The sequence below is a fragment of the Theobroma cacao genome, chromosome 4 (assembly GCF_053813885.1).
Source record: "Theobroma cacao isolate CCN51 chromosome 4, ASM5381388v1, whole genome shotgun sequence".
Taxonomy (NCBI): Eukaryota; Viridiplantae; Streptophyta; class Magnoliopsida; order Malvales; family Malvaceae; genus Theobroma; species Theobroma cacao.
Window position 1 is genome coordinate 34,372,713 of NC_142642.1, and position 27,020 is coordinate 34,399,732.

A 27,020-nucleotide genomic window follows, 5' to 3' on the forward strand; every position below is an offset into this window, starting at 1 on the left:
AGCCTTATATCGTTCCACACTTCCATCTGGGTTGTACTTAATTTTGTACACCCATTTAGAATTGATTGCTGGCTTCCCAAGTGGTAACTTACTCAAAACCCATGTTTTATTTTCTTCTAAGGTTGAGATTTCTTTTGCCATAGCATCCCGCCAATGAGTATGTTTTATTGCCTAATGAAAATTAGTTGGCTCATCGGTTGAAAGGATGGCCGCCAAAAAAGCATTGTGATCACGTAAAAATTAAGAATAAAAGATGAATTGTGAAAGAGGATATACCGTAGAGTTGGCCTTGGGTGTGGGAGTGTACGTTGAAAAGGACGATGTGAGAGAGGGAGGCAAGGCAAAATCATAATCTGTTAGTTTTCTAGGAATCTGACGAGCTCTTTTTCTTGTCATTACTGAAGTATCTACTATAACAGTAGTACCAGGAGCAGTACTTGGTTGCTCTATTTGCTGCCTAAGTGACCCATTTGCATCAATGGTACACTCTTCATTGCTTAATGAATGATGTTGTCCAATCTCGTCTAACGTGCCTGTATCATTTAATTCGCCAGATCTAGCTGTATCATATGACTCGCATGGCTCAGTTTCAAGATGGCCCCCACTGTCTCCGTGTGACTCGATCATACTCGATCCTTGCGCTAATTTATCAAATGGGTTCAGATAAGAACACATGAATGATTCATCAGAAGTGTGAACTTGGATATTAGGATTTGTTGAAGTCCAAGATGCCAGTATGTGTGTTGTTGGAGACCCATCAATTTCATTGCTTCCTTTGGTCAATGCACTAGGGAAAATATTCTTAAAAAATTGCACATCACGTGAAGTATAGATTTTCTTATCTTCAATATCGAATATTCGATACCCTTTTTGTCCATGGGGATAACCCAAGAAAATACCTGGTTTGGAGCAAGGTGCAAATTTATCACGTGACTTGTTGGTGATGAGTCCATAACACAAGCATCCAAAAGTTCTGAGATGTTGGTAGGTTGGTGATCTTCCAAACAAGATTTCGTATGGGGTTTTGTTCTTCAAAACTGATAGTGGCATTCTGTTGATTAAGTATGCAGCTGTTAGGACACATTCACCCCAAAATTTTATGGGTAGATATGCTTGGAAGCGTAGCACTCGTGCAACTTTTAACAAGTGTCTGTGCTTTCTTTCTACTCTCCCATTTTGTTGTGGTGTGTTTGTGCAGCTTGTTTTGGCGCTCAATTCCATTCTCATTGTAGTAGGTAAGTAAATCACTGTGTTTGAATTCCATCCTATTGTCGGAACGCACAATTTTCACCTGTGTATTAAATTGAGTTCGTAGCCATTGGTAAAAATGCAGTAAGTAATCACGTGTTTTTGACTTATGCTTCATCAAATATACCCAGGTGGCCCGACTGTAATCATTAACAATGGTTAGAAAGTAAACAGCCCCAAATAATGATGGAGTTTTATAATCTCCCCAAATGTCACAATGAATAAGTTCAAAAATTCGACTAGATTCATAAGTACTGGCAAAAAATGGCAAACGATGTTGTCGTGCTCTGCAACAAGCATCACAAAATTTATTTTCCTTAACATTAATAGATAAATCCCCAATAAAAGATAAGCGATTCATTGGCAAATGCCCCAGTCTCCGATGCCACATATCTGCATGCCTCATATTACTTGCCATTAGTGCCTTGCCCTCTCTTATTGGTTCCAAGTAGTAGAGTCCATCACGCACCCTACCCACTCCAATCGGCCTCCTCGAAGATAAGTCCTGTATAACACAAAATGTAGGTTAGAACGTGAGCACACAATTCAAATCCTTGGTTAATTTGCTAACAGATAACAAATTAAAATTAAAATTTGGAATGCCAAAGACTTGATCCAAGACCAATTGTTTATTCAATTTAACATGGCCTAAAGCTTGTACGGGGACCATTTCTTCATTGGGTATTTGGATTGGAGGAAAATTAGGCTTGTGCTTGACATTTGTGAAAAGGCCCAAATCCTTTGTAATGTGGTCTGTGGCTCCATTGTCTATGACCCATGGATCATTGTGTCTCTCTTTCTTACCCGCATTCTAATTGGTGGTATTGGCTACCTATGATGTCGATTGAAGGTTTGGTGTATTGCCCACACCCAACGCAGCAAGCACTTGAAGAATTTGCTATTGTTGTGCCTTTATTCCCGAAGTTGAGATCGAGGAATTGGTGTCTCCAATTGTGGCTGCAATAGCCGAACTGTTGTTACTCTGATCCACGCGTCTTCCTCCTCTGCTTCGACTCCGATCTGATGGCCGACGATTCCAATTTTCTAGGTAACCAATAATTTCAAAACATTGCTCTTTTGTATGCTTGGGCTTTCCGCAATGAGCGCAATGAGTGCAATGCACTAGTTATGTTTTCTCCTCAAAACGCCGATTCTGGCTTCTCTTGTTATTTGCAACAGCATGCCTTGACGTCATTGCTTGATCTCTGGTCACCTGTCCTGCCAAAAATGCAGCACCTTCAACAGTTGGGACTCGATTTACAGCTACTTGTCTTTGTTTTTCCTCCTGCGCTGCTATGGAGTATGTTTTCCTCAAACTAGGCAATGGGTCAACGCTAAGTATCTGAGACCTCACGGTGCTGAAGGTGTCATCTAATCCCATGAGAAAATCAAATACTTTCTCTTGTTCTTGCATATCTTCCATTTTCTTCGCTGCTCCACACGTGCAACCACATGTACATACAGGAATAGGATTAAAAGCTTGTAATTCACCCCAAACAGTTTTAAGCTTACCGTAATAAGATGAAATTGATGACTTTTCTTGTTGCAATAGTGCAATCGCACGTCTCAACTCGTACATACGTGGAGCCATTCTTTGTGTGAATCTTTCCTGCAGATCTGCCCAAACCTCATGAGTTGTGTCCGCATGAGCCGCGCTGCTTTGGATCTCCTTTGCAAGTGCATTTATTAACCAGAAAAGCACAATAGCATTGCATTGGACCCATGAGTCGTAATCTTGGGAATTGACATCCGGTTTGACTATGGTCCCATCTACGAATCCTGCTTTGTTCTTTGATCGTAATGCATTTAGAAAGCTGCGCCTCCAGGTAAAATAATTTTCACCATTCTCGTTAAGAGGGTGTGTGACAAAAGTTAAGCCAAGATGATCTGATGAATGCAAAAAGTATGGGGACTTAGTATCAATTGCAATGTTGTGTGATGCGTTTGCAGATGATACCAAGGTCACATTAACTTGATTTGCTTCATTCTCTGCCATGACTTAAAAAAATTTTATGTACCCTGCTTTGATACCATAAAGAGTAAATTAACTCTTCACTATATCTATATTTATTTATTAATACATGTATTTATACAAGAGTTGAATTGAGATACCAGAGTTGGCTGAGCATTTCTAAAGGGATTGGCTAACCTATCGGCTAAAAGAATTTGAGAAGATATGTACATATCAATTTGAGAAGATAAAGGAGAGAATTAAGGAGATATGGGAAAGGATAAAGAAGGAAAGGATTAAGGATAAAGGAAATTGCAATTGTTATCTTCATTACTCTTGTCACGTGACACAAGTACCTAATAGCTTTTCTTTCTTTTGTTTTTTATTTTGTTTTTTATTGTTTTCTTTCGTCTCTCTTCTTCTAACTCTATTTCTCGTTGGTCAGCGGCAGCCGGCAACGGTAGAGGCCCAGATTTGCCCCAAGCTCGATCTCTTTCCCCCGCCGGATAGGTGACACGGGTTAATTTGGCTCCAATCGTCATCAAGGCATCAATAAGGCTAGATCAGACCCTTTACTGTCATCTGCTGGCCCCTAGCTGATGGGACAGAGAGAACAAAGGAGAAAATGAAAAAAAAATCACATAATTTAATTTTTATTCACATTAATTATCATGCCAACACCTGATGAAAATATTGACAAAAGGACGTTTCTGTTTAACAGTAAAAATATGGGAATGAGTAATTTACTTTTTAAATTATAAAGATAAATATGATATGCAATTCAAATTTTGAGAACCTATCTGAATTACATTATTTTTGAGAATTATTTTCTTTTCCAATGTCATCAAAATAATAATCAAACAAATCCACATATTTAATAAGGGCAAAAAGTATAATATTCTGGATGCATTATCCTCTTTCCAGATCCCTCATTTTATAATCCGTCCGCTAACTTGTAAAATAATTCTTCCCAACTCTTTGGTACTGTTTGAAAAGAATTCAAAACAATATATAGTAAATTAAGAAAAAAAAATTGCTCCACAGTCAAATGTACCATAGGCTCTTAGTCCTTTTGAGCCACTATGACATCGGCCCTTATGTCATCGGTTTCAACTTTTCCTGTTTTTTTAAGCCTCCCCTCAACTGTACACCTACTGCTTAACCGTTAACACAGAACCGCGACTTCCTCGACACAACACTGACTGGAACTCCGCTGTCAGCCGCAACTTCAGCTAGCTATTCACTCTCGCCGGTAAAACATGGCAACTGCAAAAGTTGGGAGGATCAAGTTGGGTTCTCAAGGCCTGGAAGTGTCAGCTCAAGGCCTGGGCTGCATGGGGATGTCAGCTTTCTATGGTCCTCCAAAGCCTGAAGCAGACATGATCGCTCTCATCCACCACGCTATCAGCTCTGGGGTTACCCTTCTTGATACCTCTGATGTTTATGGTCCCCACACCAATGAAATCCTCATTGGCAAGGCCTTGAAAGATGGTTTTAGAGACAAAGTTGAATTGGCTACTAAGTTTGGTATTGACTATACTGAAGGCAAGAGGGAAATCCGTGGTGACCCTGCTTACGTGAGGGCGGCCTGTGAAGGTAGCTTGAAGCGTCTTGGTGTGGATTGTATCGATCTTTATTATCAGCATCGGATTGATACCCGGCTTCCCATTGAAGTCACGGTTTGTTTTTGTTTTGTTTTCCGTCCCCTGCTTTTTTCTTTGTCATGATCTAGTTAAAATGAGAATTCTTGATCTTTTTATTGATTGTTGCCCTTTTCTATTTTCCCAGATGGGAGAACTCAAGAAGCTAGTTGAAGAAGGTAAAATAAAGTACATAGGTTTATCTGAGGCTTCTGCTTCGACCATTAGGAGGGCACATGCTGTTCACCCAATAACTGCTGTGCAGTTGGAGTGGTCTTTGTGGTCTAGAGATGTTGAGGCCGACATCATTCCTACTTGCAGGTTACTTATCCATAAGACTAACAATTTATTTTTTTTTACAAAAAAATTAGTGATTCAGAAATCTTATTCTAGCGTGATTCCTTTTAATTTCTTAGAGAACTTGAAATTGGGATTGTTGCTTACAGTCCTCTGGGGAGAGGATTCCTTTCATCAGGGCCTAAAATTGTGGAAACTTTGTCCAATGATGACTTCAGAAAGGTTTGTAGCTATTTTTCACAATTGTATTATTTTTCATAAGAAATACTAATCATCTGTTTCTTTTAGGCATATCAAATGTTATGGTATGATAGATTTTCTTAATCATGAAATGTGATCAATACTTGGATAAGAAGGTTTAGTAGTTTACAGAAATGACAAGAATTTTTTTCTTTTTATCTGACGGCTAAATATTTTTAATGCTCAAGTTGTACTGAAACATTTCCTCTTTGTTAGCCTAATCCGTATGAGGACCTCCCGATTTAGTCTACAAGTGCTTCAATGCTAGCAATCTTTTTCTTTCTAAGTTGGTGGGACTTACATGTGAATTGGGTTTATTTACATGTTGGTGTGTATATTCTCCAACTGTGGACTTGGGTAAAGGTAGACTAGTTAAGAATCGAAATTTGAGTATGTTCATAACCTGTTCCCCTTCTCTTTCAAGAAAACTTATTTTCAAAATGCAAAAACATGTTGGGTAGTAATCTTCTTTAGCTTCTTCATAATAACAGAGGGCTAACTATACCTTTGTGTCCTAGTTTGCCTCTAATAGGCCCTTTCCCTTGAGTTATGCAAGTGTGTTCTGTGATCCATTGATTAAATGTTTTGAATCAACTTATCTGCATTATTGACAGAAAATGATGGTCCGTGGCTGATTATCCTTATCTTTTATGACACAATTATTTAAAATGAATATTCAATTGTGACAGTCACTGCCAAGGTTCCAACCTGAAAATCTGGAGCATAACCAACGCCTGTATGAGCGAGTGAATGAGATAGCAGCGAAGAAGGGGTGCACCCCATCACAGCTTGCATTGGCTTGGGTCCATCACCAAGGGAATGATGTCTGTCCCATTCCTGGAACCACCAAAATTGAAAACTTCAATCAGAACGTTGGAGCTTTGTCCGTAAAATTAACAGCAGAAGAGATGGCTGAGCTAGAATCCATTGCTTCAGTAGATACCGTGAAGGGAGACAGATACGGTGGCGTTCTCGTTACCTACCATGACTCTGAGACTCCCCCCTTGTCTTCATGGAAACCTGAATGAGGCTTAGACTACCATATTGATACAATCTTCATGATGAGGTAACACTTTGCATTGTGTTTTAAAATCACGAGTCTCTCTACTTTGTATTCCGAGAATACATATTCTGTCAGAAGTACAACGGGTCTTGTAGTGATACATTGTAGCTATCTAAATGTGTCATGTTCAGATTGTCTGTTCCAAGGTAATTAAGCAAAAGTTTGTCAGTAAATAAGGTGTTATATCAGAAGTATCCTTGGTCTTCTGATGATTGCTGGCAAACTTGATTGTATGTTCCTGACTTGATCATGTTAAGAAAAAGAAAGTGTTTCTGTCTTTCTGAAATGTTTTGATCTCAACTATGCTTCCTTCTCTTTTATAATACGAGGAATCTCTCCCCCCAACAAATTAATATTTGGTTTCATTGGACAAAAACTTAAAGAAAATATGAGCATAGAAAAGGATGAAACGAAGACGTCTAGGTAATTGCTCACTGTGCATTCCAAAATGATCAAATAATTAGTTGCTTCCTTTGTCACTAAACATTATTATTTATTTTATTTATTTATGTATGGTTTTACCTGCACCAATAGCCCATTTACTTTGTGGGTGACCCATCCATGGGACCAATCTAGATCCCGTCGTCCCCACACCATAAGCAATAGGTTTTCAATTAATTAATCCTAATTTTCCTTAGATTTTAGACGACCTTTGATGAGTAACTTAAGGCTTTGGAACCACCGATGGATTTTGCTGGGAAATGGACAAACAAAAACGAAATTAACAAGATAAAAGGAATCCCATTACCACCTTAATTATTTGTTTTCTGCTTAATATGGAGTCTCGCAAACCACTAATTTACTTTTAAGTAAATATGTGTTTAGTTAATTGTTTTCAAACTTATTGGGAAAATCTAATATATTCGATCTAAAGCTACTAAAGTACATAACTAAAAGCAAAGCTCCAAAAAGTTAAAACATTGTAATTATTATTATTGTTATTTTTATTATTTTTATGTGTGAAATGATGAAGCAACATGCATGATGAGCAGCTCTCTCTTTTTTAGTTTTTGTTATACTTCCCACTAATTGAAGGTGGATGATCACTAGATTCATGTACTTGCTCACCGCAATGAAGAATATAATAATTTGGCCAAATATTACTACCAACTAGCTATTAAACCACCAAGCGGATCAACCCCTTCTTAAGGGAATGTATGCATTGGATTAATTCATTACTCTTTGCATAAGCTTTTAGGCTTATGAATTGCATTAATATACTCACCCTGATTATCGTTTTGCATAATCCAGAGTATAGGATTAAGATAAAGTAAAAAAAAAATGAGCCAACTATGTATTCTTTACTGTAGCAGCTGCGCTTTAAGATAAAACTTGAAGAGGGGATTAAACAATATTTACTGTAGTCAATAGAATAAACCATTGTGATGAATATCAAAAAATTATTAAATTATTAATGTCATAATCTATCTAGTTCAGTTATACGTGTGCAAAATCTTTTTGTTTGAATGGATTCATTAGCTAAAGCACCCATGGGCAGACCCCATTTTCTACTGAGCTAGCTACACTGGTTCATGAACCCTGTCCACAAGAGTTCAAAAAGAGTTTCCCTGGCCGACAAGAAGTTGGCATTTGCTTTGGTGACTATCACTCATTTCGCTTCTTTCTCACCTATTAAATTCTTCCCACTCATTTAAACAAATAGATTAATCTCGATTAATTTGTCTCCTTCTTTTGGTCTTTGGTAACGGTAATAATTAGATTTAATCTACAAGCATCGCATTTTCTCTATTTTTAATTTGTGGGACAGCAATGCAATGAAGTCACCACTCACCATCCCCCATGGATTAGGAAAGCTGGTATCTCTATAATTAATATATAAAATACGAGATTAATTGAAAAAGGGATTGAGTTGATCGCTTTGATGGATCCACCTTTAAATATTTAAACATAAGTTGATCTTAAACTAATAAAAAATTATGCAATTTTTAGTTGAACGACTTAGTCAAATAATCATCGTAGATTATCGTGGAATACTTTATTTTGTACCCGAAAGTGATTGCATTAAGACCCGATAGCTACCACCCATGGCGACTCCGGGATGTGTAGAAAGTCACTGTACGATTGCAATCTAGAACGCCAGCATTGACTGGCCTCTCATTAGTGCTTGGATAATAAAAAAAAAAGAGGTCAAGTTGTACATGTCTGAGTTTAGACACGGTGGCGGCACCATTTTCTTCTTCACCCTGGGACCACACTCTTGTCACGTGACACAAGTACCTAATTGCTCAGCCAAAGCAGTTTTTTTTTTTATATATATATTTTTTTAATTTCATAAGTCATATTACATTGAAAAAGGGTGCAATAAAAAATATTTGTTTTAAATTATAATTTTATAAAATATATCTATAAAAAAGTAGAGTTTTTCTTTCTTTTGTTTTTTATTTTTTTTACTGTTTTCTTTCGTCTCTCTTTTTCTCCCTCTCTTTCTCGTTGGTCAGCGGCAGCCGGCAACGGTAGAGGCCCAGATTTGCCCCAAGCTCGATCTCTTTCCCCCGTCGAATAGGTAACATGGGTTAATTTGGCTCCAATCGTCATCAAGGCATCAATAAGGCTAGAGCAGACCCTTTACTGTCATCGGCTGGCCCCTAGCTGAAGGGAGAGAGAGAACAAAGGAGAGAATGAAAAAGAAAAATCACATAATTTAATTTTTATCCACATTAATTATCATGCCAACACTTGATGAAAATATTGACAAAAGGACGTTCCTGTTTAACAGTAAAAATATGGGAATTAGTAGTAATTTACTTTTTAAATTATAAAGATAAAAATTATATGCAATTCAAATTTTGAGAACCTATCTGAATTACATTATTTTGGGAGGTTTTGTGGATGATACCGCCTTATCTAATTTACAATATTGTTTAGAGTCATTTGTACCTGCGCTTTAAGGAAGTTCATTTGTTCAATCTATTTGGGTATAGTTATTGGTAGTATGATTCTAGATTAGTCCAAAAAATCACTTTGTTCTTGTATAGTTTTTTTCTCTAATTATTATTTAGGTCCATAGTTCTCCCACATCTCTCAGTGATTAATCTCATTTTTAGGTAGTGGTGGTATTAGTATTTTGGGTAGGTACAATTGGGACAAATCATGTATATAAATCTAAAGAAATGGTCAGATATGTGTGGTAGCTTCTATAAACCATCAAAGTTTTTGGAAGGAAGCCATGAAGGGCATCTCAATTAGTGCAACTGCAACATAATTTCCATTATCAAGGTTAAGGCTCTAGGCAAATAAAGGAATTATCAAGGTGTTTTAGGGGAATGGAGATGAATCTACTATCCTCGTTATCAGTGACAGAATTAGGATTCGTGTTTGAGGGGTAAAGACAATGTCCATAAAATAGTCACACCCATAGTTTAGTGTTTAACAAAAACATAAAATAATTTAGATGGAAAAAATTCATATAAAAATTATATAAATAACTCCAATTACATGTTAAGTACAAAATAAAGATATTTTTTTATAACTATTGCATGTTAAAATTGGATATTTTTAATTGAGCTTGACAATATTTTCATAGAGTTGAAGGCATTATTGAATTAATATCAAAATCTTGAATTATTCGAATTTTTAATAAAATCATTTAAAATTTTATTACGAGTCTCGTTCTTAACAAGTTTTATAATTAATATTATACACTTTGATGTTATATTGAAAACTAGAAGAGTCTACATCAATCTGTCAATAAGAAATTAAACTTTTGATATTCTCGTATTCTTTAACATTTGACACAATTCAAAAAGTATAAATACATTTTTCAAAGCTTGATTATGAAGAATGTCAAACTTGAATAGATCCAATTGATAGCTCAAACACATATTATCATATTCAGTAAAGTTACCAAGATAATATTTAATTACAAAGTTACAAATACTTTCAACATCAAACAATTTGAAATCATTATAAGAGTCCAAGGATATGTCAAGAGTGAGCAACTCCACCATATTCTTATAAATCTAAAATCTAATTCTTACAAGAGTGAGTTAATAGCAGAAAAAAACAACTCAACTCAATAATGGTGTTCAATTGTGCTATGATCCTTTTAAAGACGGCTTTTACCTTTATATCTAACTCCATGTCAAAAATCTTAATTTCGTATTCTCACAAAACTTCTTTACTGACACAAACAAAGGTTTCATTCATTTCTCCCAATTGTTAGAGACGTTTTTTAATAACAATACTAAACGAATTACATTTAATATGTCTTGAGATTTGAGTTGTAAAGCTTTTGAAAAGTCATTTGTTATCTCCAATAACTTTATCATAAGATGCAAGATAAATATAAATTTAAATGACATAATGATATGTTATAAAAATTATAAAATAAAAGAAAAAAATATAAAATTATTATAGAAATAAAATTCTAAAATTCTAAAAAACTAAAAATAGGTTATAAAAGTATTATAAAGATAAAATTTTAAAATTTTAAAAAATAAGAGTTGCTATAAAACCACCCTCCCCTACACCTCTATTTACGGAGGTGGTGAGGGTCGGAAGTAAAAGCAGTGGGCGTTGTGGGAAGACTTGGCGTGCACCTTGGGACAAGCGTTGTAAGTGTGGGTACAAGACTGCATCTACCAAGCGCAGAAAGTAGTGCTTGATCCATTTGGCATTTAGTCTCTTTTATGCAATTTGAACAATTTAATGTTGATATTAGACATATAAGTTCCACAATTAATTAGTTAATGTTTTAATTTTCTAATGACATGTCATAAGTTTTATATCTATTTGATCTTTCTATTTACTATTCATCGATCTTTTCCGATGGAATTGGGTGTCTGATTAAATTTGTACAAGGACTTTGCTTCCATTGGCATCTAATATCTCAAGACTCAGCTGGGTGCTCATCCTTCTACCAGAATTATCATTAAAATCAAAATCACAAAAACAATTTGATGCAACCTCACCACTCATTTATAGGCAGCTTATTGGGTACTTAAGTATCTTAAAAAGGCACCGGGATAAAGTATTTTACTAGCTTCTGATTCTGATGTTCAACTAAAGGTTTTTATTGATAATGATTGGGCTAGATGCTTAGATTCCAGACGTTCTGTTACTGGTTTTGGAGTTTTTCTTAGTAAATCTCTCTTTAATTGGAAATTTAAAAAGCAATCAGTTGTTGCTTGTAGTTCAATAGAGGCTGAATATCGTGCTATGGCTGCTGCTTGTTGTGAAGCTATATGGCTTTTGTCTCTACTCAAATATTTTGGTTTTTCTCATATTGCTTTAGTTCATTATTTTTTGATAACCAGTTTGCTATTCACATTTGTAAAAATCCTATATTTCATGAGAGGACTAAGCATACTGAACTGCACTGTCATTTTATTCGAGATAAAGTTCTTGAAGGAGTTATTTGTCCTTAGCATGTTTTTACTAAGGATCAATTGGCAGACATTTTTACTAAGGATCAATTGGTAGACATTTTTACTAAGGCGCTACCACTTGCACAATTCACCTATCTGTTAGGCAAGATGAGCATAGATAATATCCATGCTTCTCTTGAGGGGGGGTGTTAGATATTATATTTTGACATGTGCAATGGTATATTTGTAAATATTCTAACTGTTTAAGGTTATTATTATATTTTTGATTTTACATGAAGACTTGACTATAAAAAATCTGTTGTACTGACAATGTGAAGTTGAAAAAAAAGACAATACAATTAGAGCTTTATCCATCTCTTAACTTTTTCTAGATTTTTTTTCAGATTCTTCGTCTCTTTCTCAATAATCGACAAAACTTTCTCTAGATTTTTTTCAGATTCTTCGTCTCTTCCTCAATAATCAACAGGATTGAGGGGACGAATTTGGTTTGGTGGAGCAACTAAGCTTGGCGGTGGTGGGTAGGTGCTTAATCCAAGTGTTGCCAAATGTTTTGCCTGATTACCCGAGGCTTTGAAGTTAACGAACAAATAGGTGGAAAAATCCTTTAGGTAGAAATATGTAAAGAAAAGCAGAGTCTTATCCAGCATTCTAAACAAACAAAACGATTGCTCCAAAACACAACACAACAATTTAATTAAGTTTGTAAAATTAAAGTGACAATCCAAAGCCACTGGAGTTTAATACTTCATCTGGCATCTAGATGGTTTCTCTTGTAACCAAAAAAAAAAATGCAGAATCGGCTCATCCAATAAGAAGGAGAGAGTTTGAAAGTTGAAGGTGATTTTTTTTTTAATATTTTTGACTTTTTAATTTTTTGGATATTTTAATAATTTTATAAAATTCATTAGTGATGTTTAAAATTTTGAAACTAAGTGTATTTTTAATACTATTAGATTTAAAGTGAATTATGATAAAAAGTTAGGTAATGAGATAGGATTGTCCTTTGAAAAAAACACCTAGGGAACATTTTGTCTCCATTTAAAATCATTACTAAAAGAAATTTTGAAAGGGACAAAAAGAGCATCACAATTTACATCACTCAAGTGGAACACTTTACCTTAATGTGATGAAATTTATGAAGTGATGTGGCAATCTTTGGAAGGACTTTCAACCAATTTTACTCGAAAGTTGGTGGTAGACCTTGAATCTGAATCGGATTAGAAAGCTTTCAAGATATATAGAGGGGGCTGTCTCTCGACCAATCTTCAGATAAACAGTGATGGAAAGCACGCCCCCTCCCGCTTTAGCTCCAGTCATCTCTAGCAGACCGAAACTACTTGCATGGATGGCCTTTTTTTTTTTTTTTTTTCCACATTTCTTGGATGAGGAAAATTATGACTTAATTCATAAATTTCACAACGTGAATTCCAAATTAATTAGTTCCATTTGCAGAAAAGAATGCCTTGCTGCTGATTGTCTTTTTGTTTGACGAAACAATCGTTGGAATTAATTTTCATTTGTCACAGTAACTACCCAAAGTTCCAACCTGAAAATCTCAAGCATAACAAACGCCTCTATGAGCAAGTTAGTAAGAGAGCAGCAAGAAAGGAATGCCAACCCATCGCAGCTTGTATTGGCCTGTGTCCATCACCAAGGGAATGATGTCCGTCCCATTCCTAGAACCACAGAAATTGAAAACTTTAATCGGAATATTGCAGCTTTGGCCTTACAATTTATACGTGAAGAGATAGAGCTAGAATCCATTGCTTCAACAGATGCCGCGAAGGGAGGCAGATATATTAGAACCACTGCTACCTACCGCAAATCTGAAACTCCTCCCTTGTCTTTACGGAAACCTGCGTGAGGATTGACGGCCTTCCATTCACCACATTGATACAATTTTCACAATGAGCAGCATCATGTGCTTTAAAGTTTTGATGAGTACTCTGCTTTATATTCAGAAAATAAAGTGTTATATTTACAAGTACCCTAGGTCTTGTAGTGATAGATCGCAAACTTGATTGTAGGTATCTACGTTTGTCATGTTGACGTCGTCCGCTCCAAGGTCAGTAAGCAAAAGTTTATGAGACACGTGGAAATGGGGGTTGCATACATGATTTTACTTTTAAACAAAATAATTATAGTCAAAAGATCTATCAAGTCTTTATATTTTTTAATTTTATTTAATTTAATCTTTATACTCAAAATCGAAATAATTTAATCTATTGATTTTGAGAATTGTGTTAATTTAATTTGTTTTCCTAACAGCTTCCAATTTTACCGTTAAAAGATGACATCAGCACCAACGTGTCACATATTGATAACGTGGCATTGAGATGATGACATGGCATGATGATGTGTTAGATTAAAAAAATTTTTTACCATTTCATAAGGACTCAATTGAACAAAAATATATAATATAAGGATTAAATTAAATAAAATTGAGATATTGAAGGACTAAATTAAAAGAATATTTAAATAGATTATTGATATGCTTGTTAATAAGCTAAATATTTAAGTGTAAAAGATTATGGTGTTAATATATATATATATATATATATATATTTACTTGATTATTTGATTCTAAAATATGTAAATTAATTTATTTTTTTTACAAAAATTAAGTTTGAATTCTCCTTCTATAAAAAAAAAATTTGAAAAAAATTTATACCTAAGTCAAATTTCAATGAATAACTTGCATTATGTTAAAATAAAATAATATAAAATGACTAAATATGTTGATTTAGTTACAACTTTCATAATTTACAAATACACATTTTTTTTAAAATTATTCAACTTTTACCCAATTTACCTTTTATTTAAATTTACTCAAATTAGCAAAATATGTTAATTTAGTTACTACTTTCACAATTTACAAATACACATTATTCAACTCTTACCCAATTTACCTTTTATTTAAATTTTCTCAAAATTTTTTATAAAACGATTTTATTTAAATTCAAATACCACAATCAAATTCTGTTAAATTTAAATTTATATTATTAATTTAGATCTACAAAAAATTTATTAATAAAATAAAATTATACAAATATTTACAGTTATATTAACTTTATCAATTATAAATGCAGTCTTTAATATATGAAATTTTAACTTAAAAAATATAACTTGAAATATTTACAAAATAAAAACATAATAAATGAATAAATAAATAATTGAACAGATAGAACTTAGATTCTATGGTTGTAATAAGAGGTTTGTCATGTCCAAATTAAGCAAATCAGAATGAGAAATTATTTTTATCATCATTGTTAATTTCATATCTGCGTTCTTCATTTTTTTAAAAGAAAAAACTAAATCAACATATTTTGCTAATTTGACTTTAGCTCAAGCTAAAAACTAAGTTAAATAAAATTCAAATTTTTATGCTATTACAAATAGAAGAAAAAAGAATTTATTTAGTCATTTTATATTATTTTATTTTAACGTAGTACAAGTTATTTATCTAAATTTGACTTCAAGTATAAAATTTTTTCAAATTTTTTTTATGGAAGGAGAATTCAAACTTAATTTTTGTAAAAAAGATAAATAAATTTATATATTTGAGAATCAAATAATCAAGTAAGAAAATATTTATATATTTTTTTAATACCATAAATCTTTTACACTTAAATATTTGGCTTATTAATAAATATATCAATAATCTACTTAAAGATTTATATTTATTAATTTAGTCCATCCACATCTCAATTTTATTCAATTTAGTCCTTATGCTATATATTTTTATTCAATTTAATCTCTATGACTTAGTAAAATTTTTTAAAAAATTTTTTTAATCTACCACGTGATATTAACATGTCAACATATCAGTACCACGTCAACACTACCACGTCATAATATAATACCACGTGACATGCGACGTCATTATTTTAACGTCATGTCATCAAAATGTGACACATTAACGCTGACATCAGTAATTATGTCAGCACTGATATCATCATTTAACGGTAAAATTAGATGTTATTAGAAAAATAGACTAAATTGATGTAATTTTCAAAATTAAAATCCTAAATTATTTCGATTTTGAGTATAAAGATTAAATTGAATAAAATTAAAAAATTACAAACGTTGAATAAATCTTTTAACCAAATAATTATATCAAAATGGATATTATATTTTAATTATTTGTTTATTTTTAATCATTTTTTTAAATGCATTATTGATTATTATTTTCTTTTTTAAAACGCAAAATTATATCCACCCATCACCCACTTGATGCCATTGTAAGTCTTTAGCCTTGTCAGCCCAAGATTTTGATGGCATAGAAACTGGTGTGAGAAAGGAACTATACAATTACAAAAAAATCTCTGCACAAAAGGCGACACACCACAAGGACCACTTGAAACGAATGTATGAACAAAACTATTGATCATTATTGATCTGCCTTTTATCATTTCCTTTTCCATTGTCATAAAAACAATAACCAAACAAATCCATATTCTTAATCAGGGAGCAAAGTATACTGTTGTGGATTCCTTGCCCTTTCCGCTGACTACTTCAACAGATAACACTGAACCGCGACTTCCTCGACACAACACTGACCGCTGTCTGCAGCAACTTTAGCTAGCTATTCACTCTCACCAGTAAAACATGGCAACTGCAAGAGTTGGGAGGATCAAGTTGGGATCTCAAGGCCTGGAAGTGTCAGCTCAAGGCCTGGGCTGCATGGGGATGTCAGCTTTCTATGGCCCTCCGAAGCCTGAAGCTGACATGATCGCTCTCATCCACCATGCAATCAACTCTGGGGTTACCCTTCTTGACACCTCTGATGTTTATGGTCCCCACACCAATGAAATTCTCCTTGGCAAGGCCTTGAAAGATGGTTTCAGAGACAAAGTTGAATTGGCAACTAAGTTTGGTTTAGACTACAGTGAAGGCAAGAACGAAATCCGTGGTGACCCTGCTTACGTGAGGGCGGCCTGTGAAGGTAGCTTGAAGCGTCTTGGTGTGGTTTGTGTTGATCTTTACTATCAGCATCGGATTGATACCAGAGTTCCCATTGAATTCACGGTTTGTTTTTGTTTGGGCTTTCGGTCCCCTGCTTTTTACTTTGTCATGATCTAGTTAAGAAATGAGAATTCTTCATCGTTTTATTGATTGTTGCTTTTCTTTTTTTACTCAGATGGGTGAACTTAAGAAGCTAGTTGAAGAAGGTAAAGTAAAGTACATAGGTCTATCTGAGGCTTCTGCTTCGACAATTAGGAGGGCGCATGCTGTTCACCCAATAACTGCTGTGCAGTTGGAGTGGTCTTTGTGGTCTAGAGATGTTGAGGCCCACATCATTCCTACTTGCAGGTTACTTATCCACAAGACTGACAAATTTTTTAAAAATTAGTGATTTAGAAACCTTATTCTAATGTGATTCCTTTTAATTTCTTAGAGAACTTGGAATTGGGATTGTTGCTTACAGTCCTCTGGGGAGAGGATTCTTTTCATCAGGGCCTAAAATTGTGGAAACTTTGTCCAATGATGACTTCAGAAAGGTTTGTAGCTATTCTTCACAATTGGATATACGTTCATAACAAGTACTAATTATTTGTTACTTTTTGGCATATCAAAATTTTATGGTATGATAGATTTTTTTGATCATGATATGTGAATCAGAGAAAATCCACATCAATACTTGCACAAGAAAGTTTAGAAGTCTACAGACGTAACAAGAATTCTTTTATATCTGACAGCCAGATTTTTTTAAGTGTGTAAGTTGTACTGCAACATTCCCCTTTTTGTTAGCCAACTTCGTAAAGACCTCCCGATTTTAGTCTTGGGTGCCTCAAGGCCAGCAATCTTGTTCTTTCTAATTTAGTGGGACTTTCATGTGAATTGGGTTTATTTACATGTCGGTGTGTACTGTCTAAGTGTATATTCTCCAACTGTGCACTTGGGTAAGGGTAGACTAGTTAAGAATCCAAATTTGAGTATGTTCATAACCTGTTCCCCTTCTCTTTCAAAACTTATTTTCAAAATGCAAAAACATGTTGGGTAGTAACCTTCTTTAGCTTCTTCATAATAACAGAGGGCTAACTATACCTTTATGTCGTAGTTTGCCTCTAAAATGCCCCTTTCCCTTGGGTTATGCAAGTGTGTCATGTGATCCATTGATTAAATGTTTTGAATCGACGAACTTGTATTACTTACAGAAATTGATGGTCTGTGGCTGATTGTCTTTATCTTTTATGACACAATCATTTGAAATGAATATTGAATTGTGACAGTCACAACCAAGGTTCCAACCTGAAAATCTGGCGCATAACAAACGCCTGTATGAGCGAGTTAACGAGATAGCAGTGAAGAAGGGGTGCACCCCATCACAGCTTGCGTTGGCTTGGGTCCATCACCAAGGGAATGATGTCTGTCCCATTCCCGGAACCACCAAAATCGAAAACTTCAATCAGAACATTGGAGCTTTGTCCGTGAAATTAACAGCTGAAGAGATGGCTGAGCTAGAATCCATTGCTTCAGTAGATACCGTGAAGGGAGATAGATATGGTGAAGGTATCTCTACTTACCATGACTCTGAGACTCCTCCCTTGTCTTCATGGAAACCTGAATGAGGCTTATGCTACCATATTGATTGACGAGTGTTTCTACTTTGTATTTCGAGAATAAATGTTCCGTTAGAATTATAATCATAGATTGCAAACTTGGTATGTGGTAGCTATCTAAGTTTGTCATGGTTGAGATTGTCTATTCTAAGGTAATTAAGCAAATGTTTCAATACATTTTATATTATATGTATATATATATATATATAATATTATTGTGCTTGCTTTTTAGCCATTCTCCTATAAGTTTGTCAATCATTTTAATGCAATATATTATTGTTTGGTTATTACATTTGTTGTACATCTTATTTTTTGAAAGAAAAAAGAAAAAATATATTTAAAATAATAAAAAATTAAGATTATAGATGTTTTTTATATTATATTTTAATTATTGGTTTATTTTTAATCTTTATATTGGTCTTGCCTTATATCTTTTTTTGGGAAAAGTATATATCATATAATTTTGCTTTGTCATAAAAACAGTCACCAAACAAATCCATACTTTTTTATGGAGGCAGCAAAGTATAATATATTGGAGATTCATTACCCCTTTTCCCCAAATTCCCCCCATTTTATAATCCGCATAGTTTCTAAAAGAACACAAATCAATATAAATAAAAAAAAATGAAAAACATTGTTGCAGAATCCACATGGAACTATCGGTTCCAACGTTTTCCTGCTCTTAATGTCACCACCTACTATTAAGTACTACTCTAACAGTTGACACTGAACCGCAACTTCATCAACAACACACCTCCTGCCACTGTGCAACCGCTTCAGCTAGCTTAGCTATTCATTCTCACCAGTGACACATGGCGACTGCAAAAGTTGGGAGGATCAAGTTGGGTTCTCAAGGCCTGGAAGTGTCTGCTCAGGGCCTTGGCTGCATGAGCATGTCAGCTTTCTATGGTCCTCCGAAGCCTGAATCTGACATGATTGCTCTCATCCACCATGCTTTCAACTCTGGGGTAACCTTTCTTGATACGTCTGATAATTACGGTCCCCATACCAATGAAATCCTCCTTGGCAAGGCACTGAAACATGGTTTCAGAGACAGAGTTGAATTGGCTACCAAGTTTGGTATAAACTATTCTCAAGGCGCAAGGCAAATCCGTGGTGACCCCGCGTACGTGAGGGCGGCCTGTGAAGGTAGCTTGAAGCGTCTTGGTGTGGATTGTGTTGATCTTTATTATCAGCATCGGATCGACACCAGGGTTCCCATTGAAGTCACGGTTTGTTTTTGTTTTGAATTTTGTCCCCTGCTTTTTTTCTTTGTTATGACCTAGTTAAGGAATGAGGCATCTTGGTCTTTTTATGAATAGTTCCTTGTGTTTTTTTAATTTTTTGCCCAGATGGGAGAACTTAAGAAACTAGTTGAAGAAGGTAAAGTAAAATACATAGGGTTATCTGAGGCTTCTGCTTCGACTATTAGGCGGGCACATGCTGTTCATCCAATAACTGCTGTGCAGTTAGAATGGTCCTTGTGGGCTAGAGATGTTGAGGAAGAAATAGTTCCTACATGCAGGTTAGCCATGGATAAGAGTAATAATTTAAATCATTTGAAATTGTAAATTCTAGTGTCTCATTCCTTTTCATCTCGCAGGGACCTTGGGATTGGGATTGTTGCCTACAGTCCTCTGGGGAGAGGATTCTTATCATCAGGGCCTAAACTGGTAGAAACTCTTTCTGATGATGACTACAGGAAGGTTTGTAGCTATTTTTCACAATTGGATAATTGTTCATAAGAAATAATTACCTGTTACTTTTAGCCATATCAAATTTTATGGTATGATAGATTTTATCAAGTATGGTATGTGAATCAAAGAACATCCACATCGATAGACATGACCCGAGTTTTTATATCTGTCAGCTAAATTTTCTTGAAGCTTAATTTGTTCTGCAACATTTCCATCTTGGTTGGTCTACTTTGTGAAGAAGACCTCCCAATTTTAGTCTCCAAGTGCCTTAATGCTAGCGAGCTTTTTCTTTCTAATTTAGTGATATCTCATGTGAATTGGGTCTATTAAGTAAGTGGTACATTCTTCATCAGTCCAACTGTGTACTTCGGTCAGGGTGTACCAGTTAAGGACTGAAATTTTAGTATGTCCATAACTTTTTCCTCTTTTCTGTCATATTCCATTACCATTATGTAGTGAAGTCTTATGTATATAGGGTAACTATCTAGTGAAGTATTATGCAGGCGTGTTAAGCTTCAAATCCCATTAAGAATATATTTTTCAAAATGCCTACGTTCTTCTTAATAACAGAGGGCTAACCATACGTTTATATTCTAGTTTGCCTCTATTTGGCTCCTCCCCTTGAGTTATGCAGGCCTCTCTTGTGATCCATTAGTTAATAACCATTACTAAGGTGAAGTTTTTACTATCGCAACAGTTAACAATCTTCTAATGCATCTTTAAAATAAGACAAACTTAAGGCAAGTTTGTAGAGGATATCTGTTTACTTCGACTGATATCTGTGTCATAGAAGAGACATCTGCTACATGTGATTGGAAGTTTTCTATCAGATTTCCCAGTTGATTTATAAATTAGGTAATGAGCTTCAGTCCTCCTAATTTCAACAACTGAAGTTAATGACTGGACTCTGGAGTACAGGAATGCACTTAGGGAACTGCATGGTGATTGTTTGTTTTAAAAATTATACCCCTGTGAAATCTGTTTCAAATAGGCATTTAGCCTATATTTAAATTATATTTGAGGATAAAAGATCCTCTCTGTAGTTGGGCAATTAAGCAAAATGAGGTCCATTTTGAGAACTAATGATGGCATGAGTTGGCAAACACTAGCTGAAATTTCTTGAATCATGAATCTTTATTATTTACAGAAAATACTGGTTTGGTGCTGATTACTCTTTATGTTTTATGACACAATCAATTGAATGAATTTTCAATTGTCACAGTTTCTACCAAGGTTCCAACCTGAAAATCTGGAGCATAACAAACGCCTCTATGAGCGAGTTAATGAGATAGCAGCAAAGAAGGGGTGCACCCCATCACAGCTTGCGTTGGCCTGGGTCCATCATCAAGGGAATGATGTCTGTCCCATTCCTGGAACCACTAAAATGAAAAACTTCAATCAGAACATAGGAGCTTTGTCCTTGAAATTAACACCTGAAGAGATGTTTGAGCTAGAATCCATTGCTTCAGCAGATGCCGTGAAGGGAGACAGATATGGTGGAACTGCCGCTACCTACCCTGAATCTCAAACTCCTCCCTTGTCTTCATGGAAACCTGAATGAGGGCATGCTATCATATCGATGCAATCTTCATAATGAGTTACGGACTTAATGTAACACCTTGGGGATGTGTTTTAAAATCACAATAAGTCTCTACTTGGTGCTGAGAGAATAAATGTTGTGTCAGAAGTATCAATAGGTCTTCCGGTGATGGATTGCAAACTGGGTAGTCTAAGTTTGTCATGGTTGAGATTGTCCGTTCCAAGGTAATTAAACAAAAATTTGTGGGACGAGCACATGTTGATGTGCTTTTATTCTAAAGCCCTTTTCTCTAGCTTTTATGTTTTGGCAATGTGTTGGTAGGGATGTCAACGGGTCGGGTATCCTATAATTTTGAGATATCCGAACCTTAACTCTATACAAAATTAATTATCCTAACTCTATTAATTATTTGAATAATTTTAAAAATTACTACCTTAACTTTAACCCTATTACATTTTTACTACTTTATAATTACCCTAACTCGTTTAAAAACTCGATTAAATTAAAAAATTATTAAATTTTTTTTCATAAATATCCAATTACTCGAATTTGTATACATATACAATAATATTTATTTACGTATTTCATAAAAGTAACTATTAATTAAATTAATAAAAATAAAAATAAAATTATATTCCTTTGTAATATGATATGATATGATATTCATATTATTTAAACATAATTAATAATCTAATAATTTTTTATTTATATATATTCATATCATCACATTAGTTATTTAACTAACTATATTTTAAATATATTATTTTGACAATATATAACAAAGAAAATTGCTTGTTCAAATGGTGGAGACGGTGAGTGCTTTCCTGCCTGGGTTCAAGTCCTAACGCAACAATTTTATTCAACTATTTAAATAATAAAAAATAAATAAATACAAGGTATTGTAAACGGGTAACGGGTATCCAAAGTGTGATACCCTCACCCTACCCGAATCCGATTCGGGTAGTAAAATCACTACCCGAACTTGTTTCAAATCCATTTATTGGGCACCTTAACTCAGTGTAACCAGATCGAATATCAACGGGTACCCTATAATAGAGTACCCGTTGACATCCCTATGTGTTGGCCTTGACACCATTCACAACCTTAACCTCTCCAAAGAGAAGTTCTAACAAAAGCAGATACATTGATTCATTAGGAATGGAAGGACTATGGAGCATGGACAGTGGGAAAGCCATAAATAGGGTATGAGATTATGAAGAATAACCTTTCTTGCTTTTAGTCATATTTAATTATAATTTGATAAAAATATCTTTAAAACTATTTCAAATAAATTAAACCATTCATCATAATTTCTCTTCATTTGTGCTTCTGATTTTTCTCTCTAACCATCTCATCTCTTTAATTTTATCGATTTCTCTCTTCGGCATTCGTTTGCTATGCTCTAATTTCTCTCTCTCATATTTTCATATTTCTCTTTCTTACGCTTTCAAGACACCAAGTGATGGTTTTGATGTGCTTGGGTGGATGGTTATTTGGGGAATTTGATTTTTAGGTATTTTGGGTAAAACTAAAATGGTAAAAATGATAATAGATGTTTGAAATAGCTTTTAGTTAGATCAATTCGGGACCTAGACACCAATATATTCAAAATTTTGAAATTTATAAATGTAAGTTTTCAAAGCAAAATTTTTTTTTAGTTAAAATAGGTGTTTTAGATAAGAAATTTGTGTTTTGAACAACAATTTTTTTTCAACGTGGCGTGCCACATATTTTTGTACATGACGTACAACAACCTAACCATGGCGTGTCACATGTTTTTGTACATGGCGTGTAACAACCTAACAATGGCGTATAACAACTTAACCATATTGTTTTACATGTTTTTGTACATAACGTGTAACAATCTAGCCATGACATATCACATGTTTTTGTACATGACGTGTAACAATCTAACCATGGCGTATAACAACTTAACATGATGTATCACATATTTTTGTACATGGTATCTAACAACTTAACCATGACGTGTCACATGTTTTTATATACGACGTGTAATAACCTAACCATGACATGTAATTTTATTAAAGGTTATTTTATCTAACTTGATTAAAAATAGTTAAAATTATAAAAAGAGTTATTTTTAAAAACATCTTATTTATAAATATTATTTTTAAAAATACCCCTAAATAAAACCTCAACATTTTAACAGTCAAGTGTGCAGCAGCCATAACATAATCCTATCCAGACAGTGTCATGCAGAAAACCAGAAGCTGGTCAAGAAGTAGGCTACCACCATGCAAAGAACATAGTGTATTTATCCACACTATATTTTGCTAGACAATCAGCAAATGAATTCCCTTCTCTAATGGTATACTGGAAAGTGACATCCTTGGAGGACCCAGGAGAGGGCTACCTTGGAGTCATATTAGATGAGAAGTTTCTTTGTAGTTGCAAAAGGGACAAGGAAAAAAAAAGTGCAAAGCATGCTTAATTACCATAATTTCGACAAAGTTAAAATCCTTTCCAAAGAATATCACACAATAAATTTTTTATATTACGTTTGCTTCACGAAATAGAATCAAATAGAAATTTTGTGAAAATAGAATACGATAAGAATATATTGAAAATGTTATTATATAGTTTAATTGACATAATAAGATAAGATGAGAATTGCTATTATAACTTATTACAATGTTTGATTGATAAAAATAATTTTACAATAATAAAAGAATAAATGATAAAAAGATAATAATACTTTTTATTATAATATATAATTATTTATTAATAATTTTAAATATTAATATTTTATTAATAATTTTAAATATTAATATTTTATTTATAATTTAAATATTATTATGATTAAAATATTAATATTTTAATTAATTTTTTAAACTCTTTATTATATTATAATAAGATTTATTTTCATCAAAAACAAAAATACTCTTTGTGCCAACAAAATTAAGCAAAATTTTCTTTTTTAATCATTTAATTTTTATTTTCATTAAAACTTTAAAACTTTAGAATTCTAATAATTTAATAATTTATTATTAAAGTATTAGTATCATTTTTTATTTTTTATTTTTTTTCTCTACTTATATTTTCTATTTTTTAATTCATATTTTAATTTAATAATTTAAACATTATAATGTGTTGCATATGAAGAAAGGAATGGTTGATTCAGCTTTTTGTGATTGGTGCCAATTGGCAGATGAATTTGCTCTACACTTGTTCCGGGATTGTTCCTTTGCGAGGAAAATGTGGGACTACTGGCTGTAACCAATAGGTGATTTGCATAACTTTTTCAATTATGATTTGGAGAGTTGGTTGCGGCTTAATTGTATGTTGCAGATTAAATTTATGGATGATTGTACATAGTGGTCCCAATTTGTGGTGACATTGTGGGAAATTTGGGAAAGTCGGAATAGATAGGTTTTTGACAGTTTTGCAGAATGCCCAGAAACTGTTTGGAGAAAGGCTCGAATGGCATCTAAAGAAATTATGGAAGTTTTGGGTTCTAAGCAAGCACCATACAAGACACCGAAGTGGATTAAGTGGCGGCCGCCTGCTTTGGGCAGCTTTTTATTAAATACAGATGGAGCTTATAAAGCTGGCTTAAAACATGCTTCTGCAACGGGTTGATCCGTAACTCCAATGGTGAATGGGTGAGAGGCTTTATTCTCCATATTGGAAGTACTGATAGTTTGACAGCTGAATTCTGGGTCATTCGGGAGGGTCTACTATTAGTAAGGAGTTTACAAATTAGTCCATTGGGCTTGGAAGTTGATGTGTTAGTTGTTGTTCAGTTTCTTACTGGAGGGGTTGGATCTTCTCATCCTTATGGCCTATTAATTCAAGATTGTATTTCCTTGATTCAAAAGGGGTGGGTTACAGAGGTTAGACATATTTGTCGTGAGGGGAATCAATGTGCAAATTTCTTGGCCAATTTGGCCCAAAGTTGTCCTCTAGGCGTCACAAGATTGATAAATCCTCCTAAAGAATTGTGTTCCTTGTTTAGAATGATATGTATGATCCTTCTACTTTGAGGCACAAAATTGGGTCATCCAGCTCTTATTTACCAAAAAAAAAAATTATAATGATTAAAATATTAATAATTTTTTATTTTTAAACTTAAAATATTAATTTTGTAGGTATAGGATTGTAATTTTTGAAAGTAAAGACATTTCAATCCAAAATTTTTTTTGGACTCTATTCTCATGGGTATGGAATAGCTAATGTCATGGAGAGATGTAATAGCCATTCCAAGATTTTGTAAAGTTTTGAAGAATAACCATTCTAAGTAAAAAAACAAACCAAATGAAAGGAAAATTTTTTGAAGAATAGAGAGGGAATGACTAAGCCATTCTCTTGACCAAACATGCCATTAGAGTCTTTAACTACTCCTTAAAGCATCCTGATGGTCTTGATTTTCTTTTAGAGATTTTGTCGACAGTAAATTTCAAAGTTCCCCTCGGTGGTGGGTACCATTGCACATCCAACTGTTGGTGGAGAAGAGTGCGATGAACCCCTACTTTCCAGGACTCAATCCATCACCCAATTTCATCAACCAAATCCATGCCATCACATGCAAGCAACCAGAAAGCAGATCGCATACGGATAAGGAAAAAAATTTCCTCACCATTCCAACCTTTCTTGTTAAAGACCGATTCATTTCTAGCCAGCTGTAGAAATCATAGGTTGCACCAAAGGTAACCATCCAACATTTCTAGGTCGTGCACAGTGAAAACATGACGACCAACTCTGGATGCGTGAGGCTAAGGAGCAGGGGGCCACCCATGATAATTGCCATCAATCAAGTACATAACACCACACCATCCAACTAAATTGACAATTTAACAAAATGTGCCAGCAAGATTCCTCTTCGGTGCCATACCAAACACATTTTGATTACGTCTCATAAAGTGCTGGATTCTTCGTTTGCTAAGAAAAGATTCGTTGGAACAGAGTGTAGGATGGTAACAAAAGAAAACATTCGACCTTGGGAGAGATGGAGAGTTTCCATAAGGACGAGAACCATACATGTTGCTCCCTGGGACTCGAGGCAACTAGTGAGTTAAATGATTTGATAGAGAAAGTTCCCTTAGGATCATATTTCCAAACAAGTCTGTCTGTCTTTATCCAATAGGAGAATCAGCGTGCAAGTAAGTCAAGGAGCTTAGTATATGTATCATACTGCGAAGAGAAGAGGGTCCGACGAAATGGAATATTCAATGAGCCTCGATTCCAAAGGTTAGAGACTTTAGCTTCCTTGTTGACGCATAAGGAGAAAAGTCTCAAAAAAGTATTGCTCAGAAAAGGACCCATTAATAACCATTGGTCAAACCAAAAAAGAACATTTGAGCCATTGCCCACAATCCATTGGCATGCTTCGAATCCCGCAAGATTTTGAACGCCTTCAACAGATGAAAGGTTGACAATGTATTTCCACGTCGTTGACATTCTCCCGCTCTGTGA

The 27,020-nt window shown here is 34.3% G+C and overlaps 3 protein-coding genes and 1 non-coding gene across 5 annotated transcripts; 3 read left to right on the top strand and 1 right to left on the bottom strand.

Moving 5' to 3' along the window:
• Nucleotides 1-4,207: 4,207 nt before the first annotated feature.
• On the top strand, nt 4,208-6,725 carry LOC148763333 (putative aldo-keto reductase 2). Its single transcript, XM_007034043.3, has 4 exons — nt 4,208-4,878; nt 4,988-5,160; nt 5,256-5,358; nt 6,066-6,725. The coding sequence occupies exons 1-4, from the start codon at nt 4,459-4,461 to the stop codon at nt 6,402-6,404; spliced, it is 1,035 nt and encodes a 344-aa protein (XP_007034105.3). The 5' UTR covers nt 4,208-4,458; the 3' UTR covers nt 6,405-6,725.
• Nucleotides 6,726-14,970: 8,245 nt separating this feature from the next.
• On the bottom strand, nt 14,971-15,063 carry LOC148763334 (small nucleolar RNA snoR8a). The gene has a single exon (XR_016026093.1). It is a non-coding gene; the product is annotated as a small nucleolar RNA snoR8a (small nucleolar RNA).
• A 1,143-nt stretch (nt 15,064-16,206) lies between these two features.
• LOC18602572 (putative aldo-keto reductase 2) lies at nt 16,207-18,581 on the top strand. Of its 2 annotated transcripts, XM_018119239.2 has the most exons (5): nt 16,207-16,815; nt 16,928-17,100; nt 17,186-17,288; nt 17,410-17,504; nt 18,021-18,190. In XM_018119239.2, exons 1-5 carry the CDS (start codon nt 16,396-16,398, stop codon nt 18,088-18,090), a joined length of 861 nt encoding a protein of 286 aa, XP_017974728.2. In that variant the 5' UTR covers nt 16,207-16,395; the 3' UTR covers nt 18,091-18,190. The 2 variants fall into 2 exon arrangements, with proteins under 2 accessions (XP_017974728.2, XP_007034107.3); XM_007034045.3 differs by lacking the exon at nt 17,410-17,504 and having other exon boundaries at nt 16,219-16,815; nt 18,021-18,581.
• A 173-nt stretch (nt 18,582-18,754) lies between these two features.
• LOC148763335 (putative aldo-keto reductase 2) lies at nt 18,755-21,866 on the top strand. Its single transcript, XM_007034046.3, has 4 exons — nt 18,755-19,582; nt 19,703-19,875; nt 19,954-20,056; nt 21,270-21,866. Exons 1-4 carry the CDS (start codon nt 19,163-19,165, stop codon nt 21,606-21,608), a joined length of 1,035 nt encoding a protein of 344 aa, XP_007034108.2. The 5' UTR covers nt 18,755-19,162; the 3' UTR covers nt 21,609-21,866.
• The last annotated feature ends 5,154 nt before the right edge of the window (nt 21,867-27,020 follow it).